The sequence below is a fragment of the Phyllostomus hastatus genome, unplaced genomic scaffold, assembly GCF_019186645.2.
Source record: "Phyllostomus hastatus isolate PE091 unplaced genomic scaffold, TTU_PhHast_1.1 phas_contig_98, whole genome shotgun sequence".
NCBI classification, from domain to species: Eukaryota; Metazoa; Chordata; class Mammalia; order Chiroptera; family Phyllostomidae; genus Phyllostomus; species Phyllostomus hastatus.
This window is the reverse complement of record NW_025333999.1, coordinates 1,801,524-1,820,112: the sequence shown is the minus strand read 5'-3', so window position 1 is coordinate 1,820,112 and position 18,589 is coordinate 1,801,524. Positions and strand designations below refer to the sequence as shown.

Sequence of the window (18,589 nt, the reverse complement as noted above, 5' to 3'; positions counted from 1 at the left end):
GCCTCCGCTCATCTCTACAGCAGTGAATCAGGACAAGACATAGATTTGCTGATGTGCACCTCATCACCAAAGGACTGAAGATGCCTGGGATTTTATTCTGTAATATTTCTAAGGCTGTGTCCATTAAATGTAAACAGAAAAGGAAGAAGTCCAGGCAGAACAGAAGAAGCGATGCACACGTGATGACCAGATCGGTTTAAGTGCTATTCGTGGCGTACAGCCTAGTCCATGCTCTGGCTGTCTCCAGCCTTGGGCGTCGTTGGTCCTCCACTGCTCCCTGTATCGTTAGCTCATGGATCGTCTGGACTGGGAGCGCTTCACAGAGACTGGATCACTAGCAGAACTGCGGGGATCTGCGGTGCTGGGCACCACTTACCTTCCAAAATATCTAAACACATCCTTCCCAACTTGTCTACATTAGGGTGATAAATTTTGGTCATGAAACATACTTTAGATGCTGCCATTGGGTATTCTTCTGAAAGAAATAGTTCAAGTTTAAAAGTTCCTCCCTCAAAGTGGGAATCCTGGGGGCAACAACGACCACATGAAAATAGGGGTGTGGCTGTCATCTGGGTCTGCCAGCAAACTCTGGGTTTCCTGATAACCCAGCAGGGCAGCCCAGCCATCCTGACAGATCCCAAGTTCAGCCTCTGGTCTAGTCCCCAGCCCTCTGGCCTCACGCACTTCTGGGAAACACTGCTGCACCCACCTGCAAGGCCCCTCTGGAAAGGCAATCCCTGCTTTGCTCAGACGCAGCCAAGCTTCCCTCAGACTTGGTCCCCTCAAAAAAATTTATATCCAGAATCCCCCACAAGGAGCACTGTTAGTTAGACAGGGAGACCATGACATTTATCGCAGTATTTCATAACATATCTCTAAAAATGGTAAAAGATAGTTCCAAGTAAGAATATTCCCCACTTCATATTAATATCCCTGACTAGAGCCTCTTACAAATTAAGGTTAGCACCACTATATTGTTTTTAACTTATAGAAAACAAACACTGTGAATGGTGATGCAGGACAGAGTTTACCGCTTCACAGGATTCAATATAGAAAAGGTCTGTTTCCTTAAATAGAAATCACACCCTCTAACAGAGTATTTAGCACTCTATTGCTTAAAACACAGTTAATAAAACATTTGTATGAGATGACTGTAGAAATATTTGCTGACAAAAAGATTGCAGTTTTAATGACATACAATCAAACATAAATGAAAACATTCTGAGAGCTTACATTTACCTAAAAGTAACAACAAATATCCAGTATTCCTGACAGGAGGAAGGTGCTTACTATCCCGCTGAAAGACCAGATCGAGCCAACTACTGCACAATGCAGTAGAGAAACAAACTCCATGTTCTTTTATCCAATGCATCATTGTAAATACGGATCAACAAAACATACCTTCCAGTACTATCAACAGCACAAGCTGTTCCCTGTACAAAGTAGGTCTTATACAGATAACACCTAGAGAACCAAAGAATCAGACGATGGTCCCATGCATGAGAAGTTCAACTAGCTTCTAGGCGGACACAAGAAAGCTTAAGCAAAAGCCACTCTGATGGGTCCCTGGTGTGAATCTTGTGAAGAAATCACTGGTAAACTACACCTCTAAGAAATCAAACAGGCCATAGTTGAAGATACTCTTGACTGGAAGGGCAAAGAATCCAAAAAATGACCTGGAAAATGGTGCCCTATGTTAAACCTCTATGTATCATTCCATTTCCATGTGTGGTGGCTCTACAAGCTGACTAACGGGTTTTTGAGATAGGCCTTCTCTATCTCATCAAGTGAGGCTACTGGTAAAGTCTAATATGGAATCTCACAGTATAAATTCTGGAAAATCTAGTTCCTAACGTTACTTACAAGGGAGTATCTCCAAACATTGATTTTTGGTCACATCACAGGTCTCTCCTCTTAAATCAAAATATCTAACATGCTAGTCAGGAGGGAAAAAATCACAAGATTAAACAGTAAAGTAAGTTCACATGGAAATATGTTCTTTCATAAACTTAACACACATAAATATTTATTCCATTTATTGCTAAGGAACATGGGGGAAAACCTCTTATACCAATTACCCCCACTGCATAAGGCATTGTCAGTAATAAAGGGATATATTTGATATATATATAACATATATATACTGCACTAGGATTGTCCATCACATTTCACATGGCCAGTAAAAAAAAATCCAAATAGCAAAATAAAAAAAATAGCAACTTTTAATGCCATTTTAACATAAGCTAAAATATCATTTAAAAAATCTGTTTCCATATTAGAAATATACTGGAACTCACACATTAACGGGCTTCAAAGAGTCAGCAATGACTCAATGAAAAATAACTGGTTATTAATGTTATGTCATGTTGTTGAAAGACATGCCCCAGAATTATCACACTATAATACTCATTTCTGAAAGAAACCAGTTGACCCCTGAACCACACAGGTTTGACCACAGGGTCCACTGTTACACAGCAGTTCAAACACTCGACATTAAAGGGCAAATGGTCATTTCAATGTGTGACTGGGAAACCACAATTATCTGCAATTTTAAAAACAACTCTTTACTCTTGAAAGTTTTCTGAAACATTATATATATATATATATATATATATATATATATATATATAAATTTCCATCAAGCTCTATCAGGTTATTTACATTTTTATTCCCTTTAGTGGAAGTCATCACATACGAAAATGTGGACCAGCTGAGATTTTTCCCACACACTTAACATTCATGAGGTTTTACCCAGTGAGTCCTCGGATGTCTCTGGAAAGGAGAGGAATAACTGAAATCTTTCCCACATCATTTACATTCACTAGGTTTTATTCAGTGACTCCTCTTATGCCTTCGTAAGGATGAGCGGTCAACAAAGGCTTTCCCACATTCTTCACATTTATGTGGTTTGTCTCCATTGTGCCTTTTCACATGTAATTGGAGGTTTTTGTTACAAGTGAAGGCTTTTCTGCATTCTTTACATTTATAGGGTTTCTCTCCAGTATGATTCCTTTCATGTATTTGTAAGTTACTGTGATCTTTATAGGTTTTACCACACTGTTTACATTCATAGGGTTTCTCCCCAGTATGAGTTCTTTCGTGTCTTTGATACAAACTAAGGCAAGTGAATGCTTTCCCACACTGCTGACACTGATAAGGAGTGTTTCCAGTGTGCATTTTCATGTGTCCTTTGAGGGAGCAGGGATAACTATAGGCTTTACCACAATGTTTACATTCATAGGATTTCTTCCCAGTGTGAAACTTTTTGTGTATCTCTAAGGAACTGTAATATCTGAAGGCTTTTCCACATTCCTTACATTCATAGGGCTTTTCTGCTGTGTGAGTCATTTCATGTGGTTCTAAGGATCTGAAATATTTAAAGGCCTTCCCACATATCCTACATTCATAGGGTTTCTCTTCATTGTGAGTTCTTTCATGTCGTTGAAGACAGCTGGGGTACATGAATGCTTTACTACACTTTTTACACTGATAGGTCTTCTCTGCAGTGTGATACCTTTCATGATTTCGGTATGACCTGAGGAGAGTGAATGCTTTCCCACACTGCTGACACTGATAAGGAGTGTTTCCAGTGTGCATTTTCATGTGTCCTTTGAGGGAGCTGGGATAACTATAGGTTTTACCACAATGTTTACATTCATAGGATTTCTCTCCGGTGTGAAAACTTTTGTGTATTTCTAAGGAACTGTAGTGTCTGAATGCTCTTCCACACTCCTTACATTCATAGGGCTTTTCTGCTGTGTGAGTCATTTTGTGTGGTTCTAAAGACTTGAAATATTTGAAGGCCTTTCCACACATCCTACATTCATACGGTTTCTCTGCACTGTGACTTTTTTCATGTATTTGAAGTTGACTGGGATGCATGAAGGCTTTACTGCATTTCTTACACGGATAAGGCTTCTCTCCAGTGTGGGCTCTCTCACATGTCTGAAGAGAAGTTGAAGAACTAAAGGTTTTCGCACACACCTTACATCTGTAAGGAGCATCTGCAGTGTGTATGATCGTGTGTCTCTGAAGGGTTTTGAGCCACATGAAGGTTTTCCCACATTCCGCACATTTATAGGGTTTCTCTCCATTGTGCGTCCTTTCGTGATTTTCAAAGCACTGGAGGTAGCTGAAGGCTCTCCCACATATACCACATTTATATGGCTTCTCTCCATGTTTCTGATACTCAGAAAACTTGTGTCCAGTGTAACATTGGGTGTGCCTGTTACGGGATGAGCCATCCAGGAAGACTTCATTAAACATGATACAGTCACATGATTTTCTTCCAGGAAGAGTTTTCTTCTCCAGATTGAGATTTGGAATAAGGTTGGTGTTATCTCCACATTGACCAACATTTTTCCCTTCACAGATTCTCTCTGACATATGTCTTCTGTAAAAAACAAGAAACACATCACTAATGCTTTTTATTAGTGATTTTATATTTATTAGTAAAATATTTGAACTATATTTTTATGATTTATACTAAAAGTGCAGGTTTTGTTTTTCTCGATTTGTTCAAAATTTAATATACTGAAGGCTCTGTAAGACAAGTTTACCCTTGCTATTAATAAAATAGTGACTCTCATATAGAGGGTTTAATAAATGCTGTTTCCTACTCTTTTTTTAAGCACTGATAATTTATGTCATATATAAGAAAGCAATTTGGTGAAACTTTCTAAGATGTAATACATTTAAAGCAGCAGTTGTTTTGGTTGTTTCTTTTTAAAATTTCAACGATAACTGGTTTTTCACATGAGACACTGCTTTCTCTTGTGAGTATGACTCACCTTCGTTTTCTTTTCTGGTTTTTATACTGATCTTCAATGTCATGATCTTCCCATACTTTACCTAAAATAGCAGACCCAGAAAAACAATTCCAAAGTATTAGAGATTATTTAAAAATTAGTACGTTCTACTTCTATGATGAGTTGTGACTATTTGTCAATGTCCTTTCTTCCCACATTATACAGGTTAGAGTATGTTCATGAATAAAAAACACGTGTGCTCTAATTGACCAAGTGAAAAGAACTTGCCATCCTTACCTACAGAAGCCAAGTTCCTGAAGGTTTCCCACATCACATCTCTGTAGAGTTTCTTCTGTGAAGGATTCAGTAAAGCCCACTCTTCCAGGGTAAAGATCACAGCCACATCCTCAAGGATCACTGAGTCCTAAAACACTCCATAAATGCATAGAGTAAAATTTGTGGAACTGAAAGCCTGAACATCCATAATCCATTTATAAGAAGGTTACCTATGATCTATTCCCTCCAAACATTTATTATATGTCTTGATCAAAGAAACTTTCTTTCCACACTTACTTCCTCATAAATTTAATACCATCAAGAACACAGAGAAATTGTTTATATATTTTTACTGTGATCACATTACATCATTATTTCTCTAACAGCAGGATACAGCACATGTTGAGAAATGACAAAATCTATACAAATGAAATGATCATTATTTTAATAACATCAATGCCTTGTAAAAATTCATTCAGCTCCTTTCTTATTATTAACAATGTACAGCACTCCTAAGTCGGGATGTGAAATCTGTATTCAATGAATAATATTTACTTAAGAAATTAAAGCTTTCTGACCACCAAATATAAGACAAGCCCGTGTGGTCTTTGGTAACCCAAGTTCTAACGAGGTGCAGCAGGCCATGTCTCACTCAAGTCCTCAAGGACACGACAAGTTGTCAGACACATCTGGCTGAATAAAAATGTTCTATGGAGAAGTATTGCTTTTACCTTGTGTAATATTTACCAGTTTCAGTTCTTCCTTTCTCTTTCTGTATGATTAGATAAGCTAAAATGTTGATCGTGTGCAATTTAACACAAGGGCACTCTCTGAGATATGTGCTGTTAGGTGAATTTGTCATTGTAGGAATATCATACAGTGTACATGCACGAACTTCGATGGTAGGCAGAGCCTCCCATGTTCCTAAGCTATGTGGTTTCATAGATTGTTCCTAGGTTATAAGCCTGTATAACACATTACTGTACTGAACACTGTAGGCAACTGTAATACAAGAGTAATTAGTGTATCTAGATAGTGCCTTCCCTTCTGTCAGTTCTAAGTTCCCCTGTTGACTAAAGGAGCATGACATACGACTTCCAGTCAAGATGGTGGCATAGGCAGACATGGCTCACCTCTTCACACAACCACATCAAAATTACAACTAAAATAGACAACCATCACTCAGGACCATCAGAAATCTAATTGAATGGATGACTAACAACTATGGAATTAAAGAAACCACATCCATCCAGACTGGTAGGAAGGGCACAGACATGGAACAGGCTGGTCCCATGCCCACATGTGTGGTGGATAAAAATTCAGGAGGGATATCTCAGGGGCGAGGAGTCCCAGCCCCATACCAGAACCCCAAGCTGGGTGGAGAGGGACCAAGTGGGGGGAGGGGAAATGAGAACAACTGTAAAAGCATAATCAATAAAATGTAATTAAGAGGAAAAAGGAGAATGATATCAACCCTTGGGCACAGAAATCCCTCAGATGATGACACCACACATTGCCAATAGGGTATGAAAGTGTTGATGACTTCCACAACTGGGATCTCTGGGAAGAGGAAGGCAGGCCTCTCAAGCAGGCATAAAATAGCTTGAGAGAGCAATATATGTTTTATTGAGTAGAAAGTCAACTAAGGTGAGAGTTCATACGCCAAGGATGGAGCTAGCATGTAGTCAACCTCTTACTACCCTATAGGATGGAGCACTAAGGCTCTCTTGTTGCCATGGATGCACATGAAGACAAGGAGAAAATAAATTATGAAGTATTGAGGGTGTCAGCAGTCATCAATGATTGGAATCAAAGACTTCAAGTTTCTGATCTAGAGCATAAGTAACTTAGAAGACATCATTTCCCTGTTCACAGAAAAAAAGCACAAAAATTGGAAATTAACTTGTATTCTTAATCCATGAGATAATTTAGGGCACAGGGAAACGTGGTGTTTCCAAACTTTGGAAAGAGAAAATGTACACAGTATTTTGAAGTATGGCCCAAATATTTTGTTCTAAACATAAGCATTACTTTAAAAAATCTATCTTGGTGAAGAATAACGCAGAAACAACAGAGAACAAACAAGAACACAATATCCATTAACCCTCGGCAAACCAGCTTTCAACAGGAAATTTAAAAACACATCATGAGAATGCCTTTTTTTAAAAAAGGGAGAAAGAAACCAATGCAGTACCAATTAATTTTCATAAAATTAGTAACAGACAGCAAACTGTCAATGCAAAAAGCTCATGTTACACTAAACATGAGACACGACAAAAATGCACACCCATACTTCACACTGAATTGGAAAAAAATCAAAGGCAAATACAATCTATTGAAAGAAGCCAGAGGACAAAATACCTTACATATAGAAAATAAAATTTAGAACTAAATCTAGAATGTCACTTCGTGAAATATGCTAGCAAGACAGCAATAAAATGATACATTTAAATTTTGAAAGAAAAAATATATATAAATTTTGAAAGACAAAAATTTTCCTAGAATTCTGTGTCAAGCAAAATTATCCTTCAAAAATAAAGGAAAGAATGTTCTGAGATAAGAACTGAGAAAATTTGTCATGAGTACACCTACTTTAAAGGAAAATTCAAGGCCTGGCTGGTGTGGTTCAGTGGACTGAGTGCCAGCCTGCAAACCAAAGGGTTGCTGGTTGGATTCCCAATCAGGGCACATGCCTGGGTTGCAGGCCAAGTCACCAGTAGGGGTGTAAGTGAGGCAACCACACATTGATGTTTCTCTCTCTCTCTTTCTCCCGCCCCTCCCCTCTCTCTAAAAATAAATAAATAAAATATTCTTAAAAATAAAAAGTCAAGAATTCATCAAAAATAACATAAATGATTACATTTGTCAATTAAAAATGAATGAAAGTTAAATATGTTTTGTTTTCCTTACCATAATTAATGTAACAGATGACATATTGTTTAAAACAATATAGACTTAAATTTTAAATAGTGATAAAAGGTCAATTCCCCAAGAAGAGATTGCAATTCTTCATATGCACATGATAACAGAGAATCAAACTATGTAAGGTAAAAAGAATTTTAAAAGACATAGATAAAAGCACTAGTATAGCTATCAACTTCAACAACCCCTTACTATGAATTATAAATTTTAGCAGAAAGAACAACACCAAGGAGAGAGATAAACTCAATCATGCCATGTAACAAATGGATTTAATTGTAATCTATGAAATACTTCTTCTGATAAGAGCAGAATACTCATTCTTCTCAAGTTCACATGGTACATTCACCAAGACAGAACACTTCTTGAGACATAAACCCACCTTAACAAATTTGAAAGAATGGCATCATACAAAATATGCTCTTACATCACAGAGGCATTCCTCTAGAAATCAATAACAGGATAGCTGGAAAATTCCCAAATGTGTGGTCATTCAAAAAGATTTTTCTGAATAACATACGGAATTTTTTTCAAAGTCTCAAGAGAAATAAAAAATTATTTTGTGTTGGAAACTGCCCTGCCTGGTTTCAGAAGCCATAACTCCCGTGGCTAAGGCTGAGTAAAGGACCTTTGTCAGGAGCCGACAAACAGCTGACCTTTGACACAGTCGGGTCGGGTGAGACATGTCTGCACAGCAGAAGCGGCTGTGGCTGGGTCTCCTGTCTATCTCCTCCCATATGCCTGTCCCTATTAGCATTAGGTGATGAGATTTTTGGACACCTGTGCTTTATAACAAAAAACTCTGCATGATACCTCTAATTCTGCGTGAAATGACTCGTTAACCACAGAATAGAGACACCTAGCAACCCTAATATTGCCTGTTTCCCTCACCTAGAAAGTTAAGGATAGAATTAAACTATGGGCAGACTAGCTGCCAAAATGCTGGAGGAGGACATTGCTAGGAATGTTTAAGGAGTCACCATTCAAAAGCTCAAGATTTATTAGAACCACTGCCTTTCCCATGCCCTGGGCAGGAGTGGTTATTAATGGGACCAGGTAAGTAGAGGAGGAAGGACTTTTAATTTAAATATAATAATCTTAGTACATGGAAACATAATATGTCCCCCCCCCCCCGATATGTAGTTAATAGATCTAGGCAAAAAAATCATTTATTTAATTTAGAGCATCTAATTTCTATAAACAATAATTAATTTTTAAATCACTCCTTATACCCCTTTGATTTAGGCCAATCTTTAGAAACTTAGTAGATATTTAATTATAATCAGCATTTGAAAGTTTGTGCTCATATGGCTTCGTTGGCTATCTGATTAATAACCCTCTTGGTCAAAATAACCTTTGTTTAATATGGTTGATCTGTGGGACTTCCTGTACTTTTCAGTTATTTCTTTGTTTAACATAATTAATCTGTAAAATCTTCTGTACTTTTCAAAGTTATTTCTATGGTAACCATTTCTGCTTTAATAATCATATTATGTATTAAATATTGTATAACCTCCCCTATAAAAATGAAAATTGATTTTTCTCGGAGAGTCAGCCAGGTCTAAAGGGCCTGGCTGTCCTCTGGCACATAACCCGGTGTCTTGTTTAACCTGAGCCGTTCCTCCTTCAGGGACCCTAAGACCCACCAAGCTGGACCCTGGCAGACATTGGGACCATAAGCCACTTAGGAGATAAAGCTTATCTTCCTTGTAAGAGCACCACCTCTGCCCCCTTTCTCTTCACCCTGCTTGGCCCTGGGCGGATGACTGATTAGCCAATGGCGAGTAAGATTCCTCAAAAGAGGGACAACCTAAGACAGGCATGGTCTCAAAGGGGCTCCCAGGGAAGGTCTTGGGGGGGCTATAGAAAAAGGGGGTGATGGACTCTTGCCCCTCAGCTTTGACATAGCCTGAGTCCTCATTCTGTCTGCAAGAAGTCTCCTGGTCTCTTGGCTGCCTTACTTCCCCTGCCTGACTTAAGCCTGAAACAATGCCTTAAGCCTGAAACAATGCTGGAGGTGGGTGGGGCCCTGTGCTGGAAAGGGTAGGTTCCCTAGGGCAATCAGGTCTAAGAAAGAATGCATAAAATCCTATGAAACCTACTTTGCTAATACCCTCAATTTAAATGATAAGGGTCCAAGCAGGAAGTGAGTTTGTTCCCCAAAGTTTTATGGGCCTTTAACTATCTGACCCTGACTCAGAATAAGCCATCAGAGTTCTTTGAATGTTATCTATTGTTTAATCATTTCTGCCTGACAATGATTGATGAGCTTTACATATACACCCTGTATTCCTATTCAAATCAAACTCAATAAAAGCCTGTCAAGGCAAGGGTCAAGACACTATCCTCTTGAGAGGGTGGCCGAGGCACTCAGAGGCTTTTTCCCTTCATGAGAGAGAAGCCATGCCATCCCTTTTCCTCCACAGGACTCAGTAATCCGTGTGGAATTTGTCTCGTCTCATCCATAATGCCATGGACCCCAGGAGCCAGGATCCATGTCAATTTTGAATTCCACAAAATGAAGAGACAACATCAAAAGTTGTAGGATACAGCAAAAGTAATACCCAAAAAGAAATTTATACCACTAAAGATATACACTAGCAAAAGCAAAAATCTATATTTAATGTGAGCATCCAACTGACAAAGTTATAATTTATACTGGGTTATCTTAACTAACATTACTAATGGTAGGGACCACACAGTAGAATTTTCTTAAAGCCAATTTGGAAGTTGTGAAGACTTGATTTAATTAAATTATAATTAATGAATTATCAGTTCAGAGCTTTCCTGATCACTACAGATATTTCTGAAGAATGGGTCTTATGACCATAAGTCAAGGCAGACTTTTGATTTTTACATGAGGTGCACCTTTCTCCTCCATTTTATTTCAGTAATTCCCCTATACCTTTGGGTACCTTGCTTTAATTTATTTAGATCCCAGATATAACTGTAATTTGAGACCAAGCATTGAGAATTCCATTAAATGTTGTATATTACTGCATTACAAAATATGGTTAACAATTCAAAATTATTTTTATTGTTTAAAAAACATTTATTTATTTATTTATAGAGAGAAGGGAAGGGAGGGAGAAAAAGAGGGAGAGAAACATCAATGTGAGAGAGAAACATTAGTTAGCTGGCTCTTACACATGCCCCAACTGGGGACCAAACCCACAGCCCAGGCCTGTGACCCAACCTGGAATCAACCAGCAATGCTTCACTTAGAAGAACAGTGCTCAACCAACTGAGCCACACAGGTCAGGGCCAAAATTATTTTTAGAGACTCAACATCCAAAGAGTGTCCTTTAATCATTTTTCTTTAATTCTAATTAAGTCAAACTCTCTACCATTTTCAATATGTTTTCTCCTCTTGCTCCTTTGCTCAAGTCCCTACCTGCTTTATATTTTAGGTACTAGGAAACTATCAGAGGATTGTGCAGTCTCTCTGGCCTGGTATCCATTAAAGTTGTCCTTCAGAGGGCCAAATCAGTGTCATCAGGGTTAGAGACCTCGCCTATGAAAATGATTGCTATGTAGGAGTTAAGGACCTGGGGCCTGAATCCTACTGCTGTGTGCCACAGACATGCTATAAATGTTGTCCCAATAACCAGAGAGTCAGGATCTGCATTGCAGTTGAAACAGAGCCAGCAGAGGTACTTAAGGGTCCTGCTAAACTCTCTGGTATTAGGAGAGTAAACTGAGCCCACTATCATCGGGCTGCTTTTCCCAGTCTCTTCTCTTTCTCTCCCTGAAATAACTTCTCTTTAAGATGTGACCATCAGATATGCATACCTTATTCACACCATACAATATTTCTTTGGCCACTAAGATCCTCTCCTGCTATCAAGGCAACCCCACCCTCTGTCACAGCCTCACTCTGAGGAAAGGCAGTATCCAACATAAGCATCCCACCCAGGATCATTTTAAAATTACACCATTCTAACAGTACTACTCCCAAAGGTAGATCCAACCTTGCCACATGTGGCAGTCATCATCAGCTTGCACCATACCTTGCCCCGAGTTACTCCAACAATGGTACACACAACAGCCAGCCTTGGTTCTCATCATAGTCCCTTCTAATCAACCCAGGTCTGATAAACTGCAGCAGCTGACCCTGGCTAAAATCACTGTTCCCCAACCCACAACCTGCATCTGGCCTCAGCCCACAGCCAGCCACTCCAAAGAGGCTTCGGAGTTGGCATACTTGGAAACCAGCTTTGTCTCATGGGAGTGCCACACCCAAGTTACCCCATAAGGGACACACTGAAGGGGAGACTCAGTGAGCACCAGACCTCCCTAGCAGCTGCTGCTCCACTGGGGCCAAGCCCCACACAGCAGATTGTGCACATTAATCATGACCAGTTTTATCAGCATAAAAAAAGTCCCACTCATGATAGTACCTACACCAATCCCCACCAAACTAAGACAGAAAGGCACACAGAACCCACCCAGGAGACACCAGTAGAGCACCTGTCTCTGGTGACAAATGCGGATTATGCCAGGGGGCCCATATAACACTTTCAACATAAAACCACTCTTTTAAACATGGGAAACATAATTGATCTACATAATGCACAGAAACAGAAATAAGCAAAATGAGACAATGGCATACTTTTCCAAATTAAAGAAAAGGAAAAAACTCCAGAAAATGAACTAAATGAAACAGAAACAACCAATCTACTAAAGAATTCAAAGCAATGGACATAAAAATGCTCACCAAAATCATGGTAGAATAGATGAATTCAGTGAGAATGCTCACAAAGAGATAAAAAACATAAGAAAGACACTATTGGAACTAAAGAATACAATAACTGAAATTAAAAAAAAAATACTAGAGGGAATCAAGAACAGTTTAGATGATACAGAAAAACAAACCAGTGATCTGGAAGACAAGATACTGGAGCTCATACAATCAAAATAGTAAAAAGATAAAAAGAATGTTAAAGAACAAAGATAGTTTAAGAGACCCTTGAAATAACATTGAGCATACTAACATTTGCATCATAGGGGTTACAGAAGGAGAAGGAAGAAAAAGACAGTGAACCTATGTGAAGAAATATTGTCTAAAAATGTCCCTAACCTGGTGAAGAAAACTGACATTTAAGTCAGGAGGTACAGAAAACTTTAAATAAGAGAAGCCCAAAGAGACCCATAACAAGATACAATATAATTAAAATGCCAAAAGTTAGAGACAAAACAGAATCTCCTTTCTTTTTTTTTTTTTTAAAGATTTTATTTATTTATTTTCAGAGAGGGAAGGGAGGGAGAAAGAGAGAGAGAGAGAGAAACATCAATGTGCGGTTGCTGGGGGTCATGGCCTGCAACCCAGGCATGTACCCTGACTGGGAATCGAACCTGCGACACTTTGGTTCGCAGTCCGCGCTCAATCCACTGAGCTACACCAGCCAGGGCTAGAATCTCCTTTCTTTACGCCAAGACCTTGCCACCAGAACAGTGTCATGAGAATCATTGCTAAATCTAAACCCAAATAAGTACAATCCAAGACGAAAGAGAGTTGCAACCAACATAACAGAAATACAAAGGATCCTAGTGTATACTATGAACTATACACCAACAAACTGGACAACCTAAAAGGATAAATTCTTAGAAACACACAATCGTCCAAAAAATAACCAGAACGACATAGACGATCTAAACATTACAATTACTAGTAACAAAATCGAACATGTAGTATTAAAAAAAAACTCCTCCAATGAATTCTACTACTTTTAAAGAATACCTATACTTCTTAAACTATTTCAAGAAATTGAAGATAAAAATACTCTAAATTTATTCTACAAAGACAGCAATTCCCTGATATCAAAACTAAAGATACTACAAAAAAAAAAACACAAACCTATATGCCTGAGGAACACAGATGCAAAATTCCTCAACATAATATAAAAAAGCCATTAATGACAGACAAACAGGCACCATCATACACAACTGTGAAAACCTAATAGCTTTCCCCCCAAGATCAGGAATAAGACAAAGAAGCCCACACTCATGACTGTAATCAACGAAGTATTGGAAGTCCTGGACATGGCAACTGGACAAGAAAAAAAAAAATAGAATAAAAGTCATCATAATTGAAAAGGATAAAGTGAAATTGTTGCTATTTGCAGATGATTTAATACTATTTATAGAAAAACCCTAAAAACTATCAAAAAAAACTATTAGACTAAATAAATTCAGCAAGGTTGCAGGGTACAAAAACATACAGAAACCAAAGGCATTTCTACACACTAATAACAAATGATCGGAAAGTGAAATAAGGAAAACAACATAATTTACAACCGCATAAAAATAACTAGCAATAAATTAAATCAAGGAGGCAACGCTTCAAATCTTAAACAATAAGGTATTGATAAAAGAATTTGAACACAACAAACATTTATATAAGGATATACCACACTCATGGATTGGAGGAATTAATATGTTTAAGTGTCTATCCCACCCAAAGCTTCACTACATCCTTATCAAAATAATAATGGCATTTTTCAAAGAAACAAAGCAAATAGTTCTAAAATTTATGGAAACACAAAAGACCCCAAATAGTCAAGGAAACACTGAGAAAGAAGAACAAAGCTATAGTATCAGTCTCAATGATTTAATGTACACTACAAAGCTTTAGTGCTTAAACATTATGATACTGGCACAAACGCTGACGAAATAGAACAGAATACAAAGCACACAAATTAACCCAAGCTTATATATATGGTCGATTAATCTACAATAAAAGAGGCAGGAATATACAGTGGGGCAAAGACAGTGTCTTCACTCAGTGGTGTTAAGAAAATTGAATGGACACATGCAAAAAACTGATCATGAACCACATTCTTATACTATATATAAAAATAAACTCAAAGTGAATTAAAGAATTAAATGTAAAACTTGGAACGATAAAACTCCAAGAAGGACACATAGTCAGTAAGCTCTTTGACACCAGTCTTAATTTTTTTTGGATGTGTCTCCTCGTGGAAGGACAAGAGCAAAAATAATCAAATGAGAAGACGTCAAACTAAAAAGTAACCAATACCTAACTTAGATATTTCCATATATTATTTATTTAAAACAAAGACATTTATATATGACATATCTTATAATCACTAATCACCATATTTAACATTTACATTTTAAAATTAATTTAACTTTTTTGCCCTTGGCTGATGTGGCTCAGTGGATTGAGTGCAGGCTGCAAACCAAAAAAGGTCGCCTGTTCAATTCCCAGTCAGGGCATATGTCTGGGTTGTGGGCCAGGTCCCTGGTAGGGCACGTAAGAGGCAACCACACACTGATGTTTCTCTTCCTCTCTTTCTCCCTTACCCTCTCTAAAAATAAATAAATAAAATCTTTAAAAATGAAATTAATTTAACTTTTCGACAAAGAAAACCACTCCCAAATTCAATCTTTTAATCATTTAAGAATACACTACTGCAGAGCATCAGAATCTTACAAATCTTTCTGATAAAAAAAAAAAATGAGGTACATTCTAATATATTTAACTCTGAAGATAGTTATATAATGATTACCTGCATTAGGGGTTTGTAATTAAACTCCTCCCCCAAAATGAATTAGAAATTCCAAAGATTTCCATGTTTTGAAGTGTTTTCCTAAAATCAAAGAATATAGAAATTCAATATAGAAATTGCTTTTCCTTATATCCATTTAGATAGGAATTCATTTGCCTTAAAATTAGTATGACCTTTTAACAAACTTTTCTAGAGATATAAACATACAAATAATAACCAAAAAAATGGGAAAAGCATCTGAGACACTCATCTCACATCTTTTGGTTCTCTTGCCTAAATAGAACCAAAATTCTATCAAGAACTAAAATTCTATCAATTACAGAATTCCCTTGTTTTACATGGTGTTTCTCAACTTACACACTAAAAGCTTAAATGCTAAGGTAAACTAAAAGAAAAGAGCTGTAATGTTCAATGGAGAAAAAAAATCCAAAGAAAAGAAACCCAGACCTCAGAATCAAAATACATCAGTCTGTTTCCCTAGAGGTCAGAAGAAAAACCCATGTTAAAAAAATTGAATCTATTCCCGATGTGAATGAAAAGGGTCCTGGGCAAAGCTCAGTGAGGAAAGTCACCTCAATGGTGATCCGGTGATCCGATCACAAATTTGTAACTGGGTGTGTCAGGAAGGGTCATCCAGCCTCAGGCCTCATAGCCCTACTACAAGCTTAGAACACCTTTGAAATGTGAGAGGTCTTTTTCAGACCCCTGAGCTGTAACGACCCTCAAGGGAGCACATCATCTTAATCAGCTTCCTGTAATCCAGTCCTGGCCTTGCTGTCTTTCACCTTCATGTAATCTTCTTTGTGTTTCCTCCTTAATATCAAAAGTGGTAAAAGACCTGTGAACTGTCATTCTCAGGAGCAATTTCTAGTCTGTTGGGATCTTGCTTCCAGGCCTATTCTGGATTTAAGCCAAACAAATTATTTTTCTACAACTTTGAACACTTTTATGTTAACACCAGATTTGGGGTTCAGACAACCCCAGCTGAGACAAAACCCGGAGAGCAGGTCAGTGGGTGGGGAAGGAGGGCCAGGACACCTGAGCAGGCCCAGGACCTACTCTCAGAGCTCCACCCTGTCCTGTAAGCAAGGGAGCGCTCCCTCCCCCAGGCATCCACTCTCACAGTAAGGAAACTCCAGCCTGTTTTAGTTTAAGATTCTGACCCAAATTACACCCCAATTTCATGAACCATTGGTCCATGAGATAAAACACCTGATGTTCAACTTTCTCGATGTGCACAAACTATAATCTGAATGCAAAACAACAAAATCTAAAGCCTAAAAAGCCATAACTACGACCTTAGAAAGGGCATTATCACTAACCCCCTTCCCCACCCCTATCTGGGCTGTTTCCCATTCCCCAGCTGCCTTGCATGCCCAACTTTCCAGGCTCCGTGGCCTTTCTCAGTTTTGCAAGACAAAGCCCTGGAATTATATATTAAAACCCCGAAAATAAAACTAACATTAGAAACCTATATACATGCTCAGAAAGAAAGAGTGAAAGAATTCTACAAAAATAGAACTGATGCACTGCAATATTTTTATTTTTTCTGAGTTCACACCCTTCGTGCCTGTTTGGAACTATTTTATGCCGTCTTTCAAGCTCTATTAATTACCTTTACCCTTATTGAAAATAAATGATGCTTAAATTACTAAATGTTTTCAGTGACAAAGCCAGGGAGGGGCAGTGCTGACAGGGGAGAACAGCCAGGAAAGTTTCCAAAGAGAGAAATCTTGACCCGAAGGACTTCCCCGAGGATGTCTGTGCCCAGGGGAGGTCCTAGGGGAAGACCAACTAAGATCTCATCCATGTCTTCCAAATGGTTATTGTCGCTTTCCTCTCGTGTAAAATGTCCACAACAAAGATAAACTGTTAAAAATTACTTCTTTTTGATTAGTATTTACTATTTTTTGAAAAGTCAAACTGTGACTCCAAGACCTATACATGGCATTGAGAATTTGAGGAGGGATTTGGAAATTTGGAGATGTATTGCCATTTCTAGGAAGAATCAGCGTGGGAGAACAGGATGTTGGATTTGAGAAATGCTTCCCGAACAGTTTGAAAACTCAGGGTGGGGGAAACTGTTATCCCAGAGGTAAAAAGAAGACCGCAGCTCCTCCGGCTTAGGAATCCCGGAAACCAAAGTCGGAGCCGGGTCCAGGTCACTCTCGCGTCAGCAATCTCCACTTTTGATCACGGGGAAGACGGGTCGTGCCTCGGACGTTTCCAAGGGGCCCCTCGTCCCCAGCATAGGACCCCAGCCAGGCACACTCACCATTTCCCAGCTTCTGGGATCTCCCTGCATGGTCCCTTCCGTTCCCGCGGTGGGCACCAGTCACAGCAGGACTGATGTTGCAGCAGAGGTGCCTACACCGTTCATGCCCAGTAGAGACTCGACCCAAGGAAGCCAGGAAAGTCCACAGGTTTGTTGAGCTGCGCCACCTGCCCTGCTCCGCCCCTGATTGGACAATTCTCAAGGACCCACCCCCTATATTTCTTGAGCGACAACTGAGGAAACGGCTCAGATGGCTAAGCAGAACCAGCTTCCGCTAGTGGGTGGGATCATCCTCTCCAGGGACGTTTCCTTTTTTTTTTTTTTAAATCAACATACGAACTAACAAAAGTAAAGTTATGGTCAAACACGCACTTTTATGAGGAGAAAAAGTGACTAGAAGGAATTTTATGTTAAACTCCTTACAGTAACCTACTTGCAGTTGCAGTTAACTGATCTCTGTTGCTGTGAATACAGCTCTCACACAGGTATGAACTATTTGTATATTTTTTCAAATACCCACTGAACACTACCATATATTAAATTTGGAAAAGAATGTAATTGACGATCCCCAGGTATACTTCAATTTTGTTGATCTTTTGGACGAGGTCGTGTAAAGAGACAGGTATGTGTTTTTGGCTCATCAATCATGCCATGAACCCAGCACAGCCTGTTGGACACCGAGTCTCCTCCACCCCTCTTCAGACATTGGACGGCTTTGGGGTAGTTGTTTGCAAAAGTTCTTTGCGTGACATTACATTCCTGTCCTCATTGTGTTCGTGGAAGTATTTGAGCACTAGATCTGCTCATGCGCTATTTGCGTTTGTTGGGGTTTGGTAGTT

General features: G+C 38.7%; 1 protein-coding gene across 4 annotated transcripts; it reads right to left on the bottom strand.

The window, feature by feature from the left end:
* Window positions 1–63: 63 nt before the first annotated feature.
* On the bottom strand, window positions 64–17,885 carry LOC123828604 (zinc finger protein 709-like). 4 transcript variants are annotated; one of them, XM_045853649.1, is made up of 5 exons: window positions 17,751–17,873; window positions 15,476–15,556; window positions 5,046–5,180; window positions 4,791–4,851; window positions 64–4,393 (listed from the first exon to the last, which is right to left on the bottom strand). In XM_045853649.1, exons 3-5 carry the CDS (start codon window positions 5,077–5,079, stop codon window positions 2,833–2,835), a joined length of 1,656 nt encoding a protein of 551 aa, XP_045709605.1. In that variant the 5' UTR covers window positions 5,080–5,180; window positions 15,476–15,556; window positions 17,751–17,873; the 3' UTR covers window positions 64–2,832. The 4 variants fall into 4 exon arrangements, with proteins under 4 accessions (XP_045709605.1, XP_045709604.1, XP_045709602.1 ...); XM_045853648.1 differs by having other exon boundaries at window positions 5,046–5,172; XM_045853646.1 differs by lacking the exon at window positions 15,476–15,556 and having other exon boundaries at window positions 5,046–5,172; window positions 17,751–17,885.
* Between the last annotated feature and the right edge of the window lie 704 nt (window positions 17,886–18,589).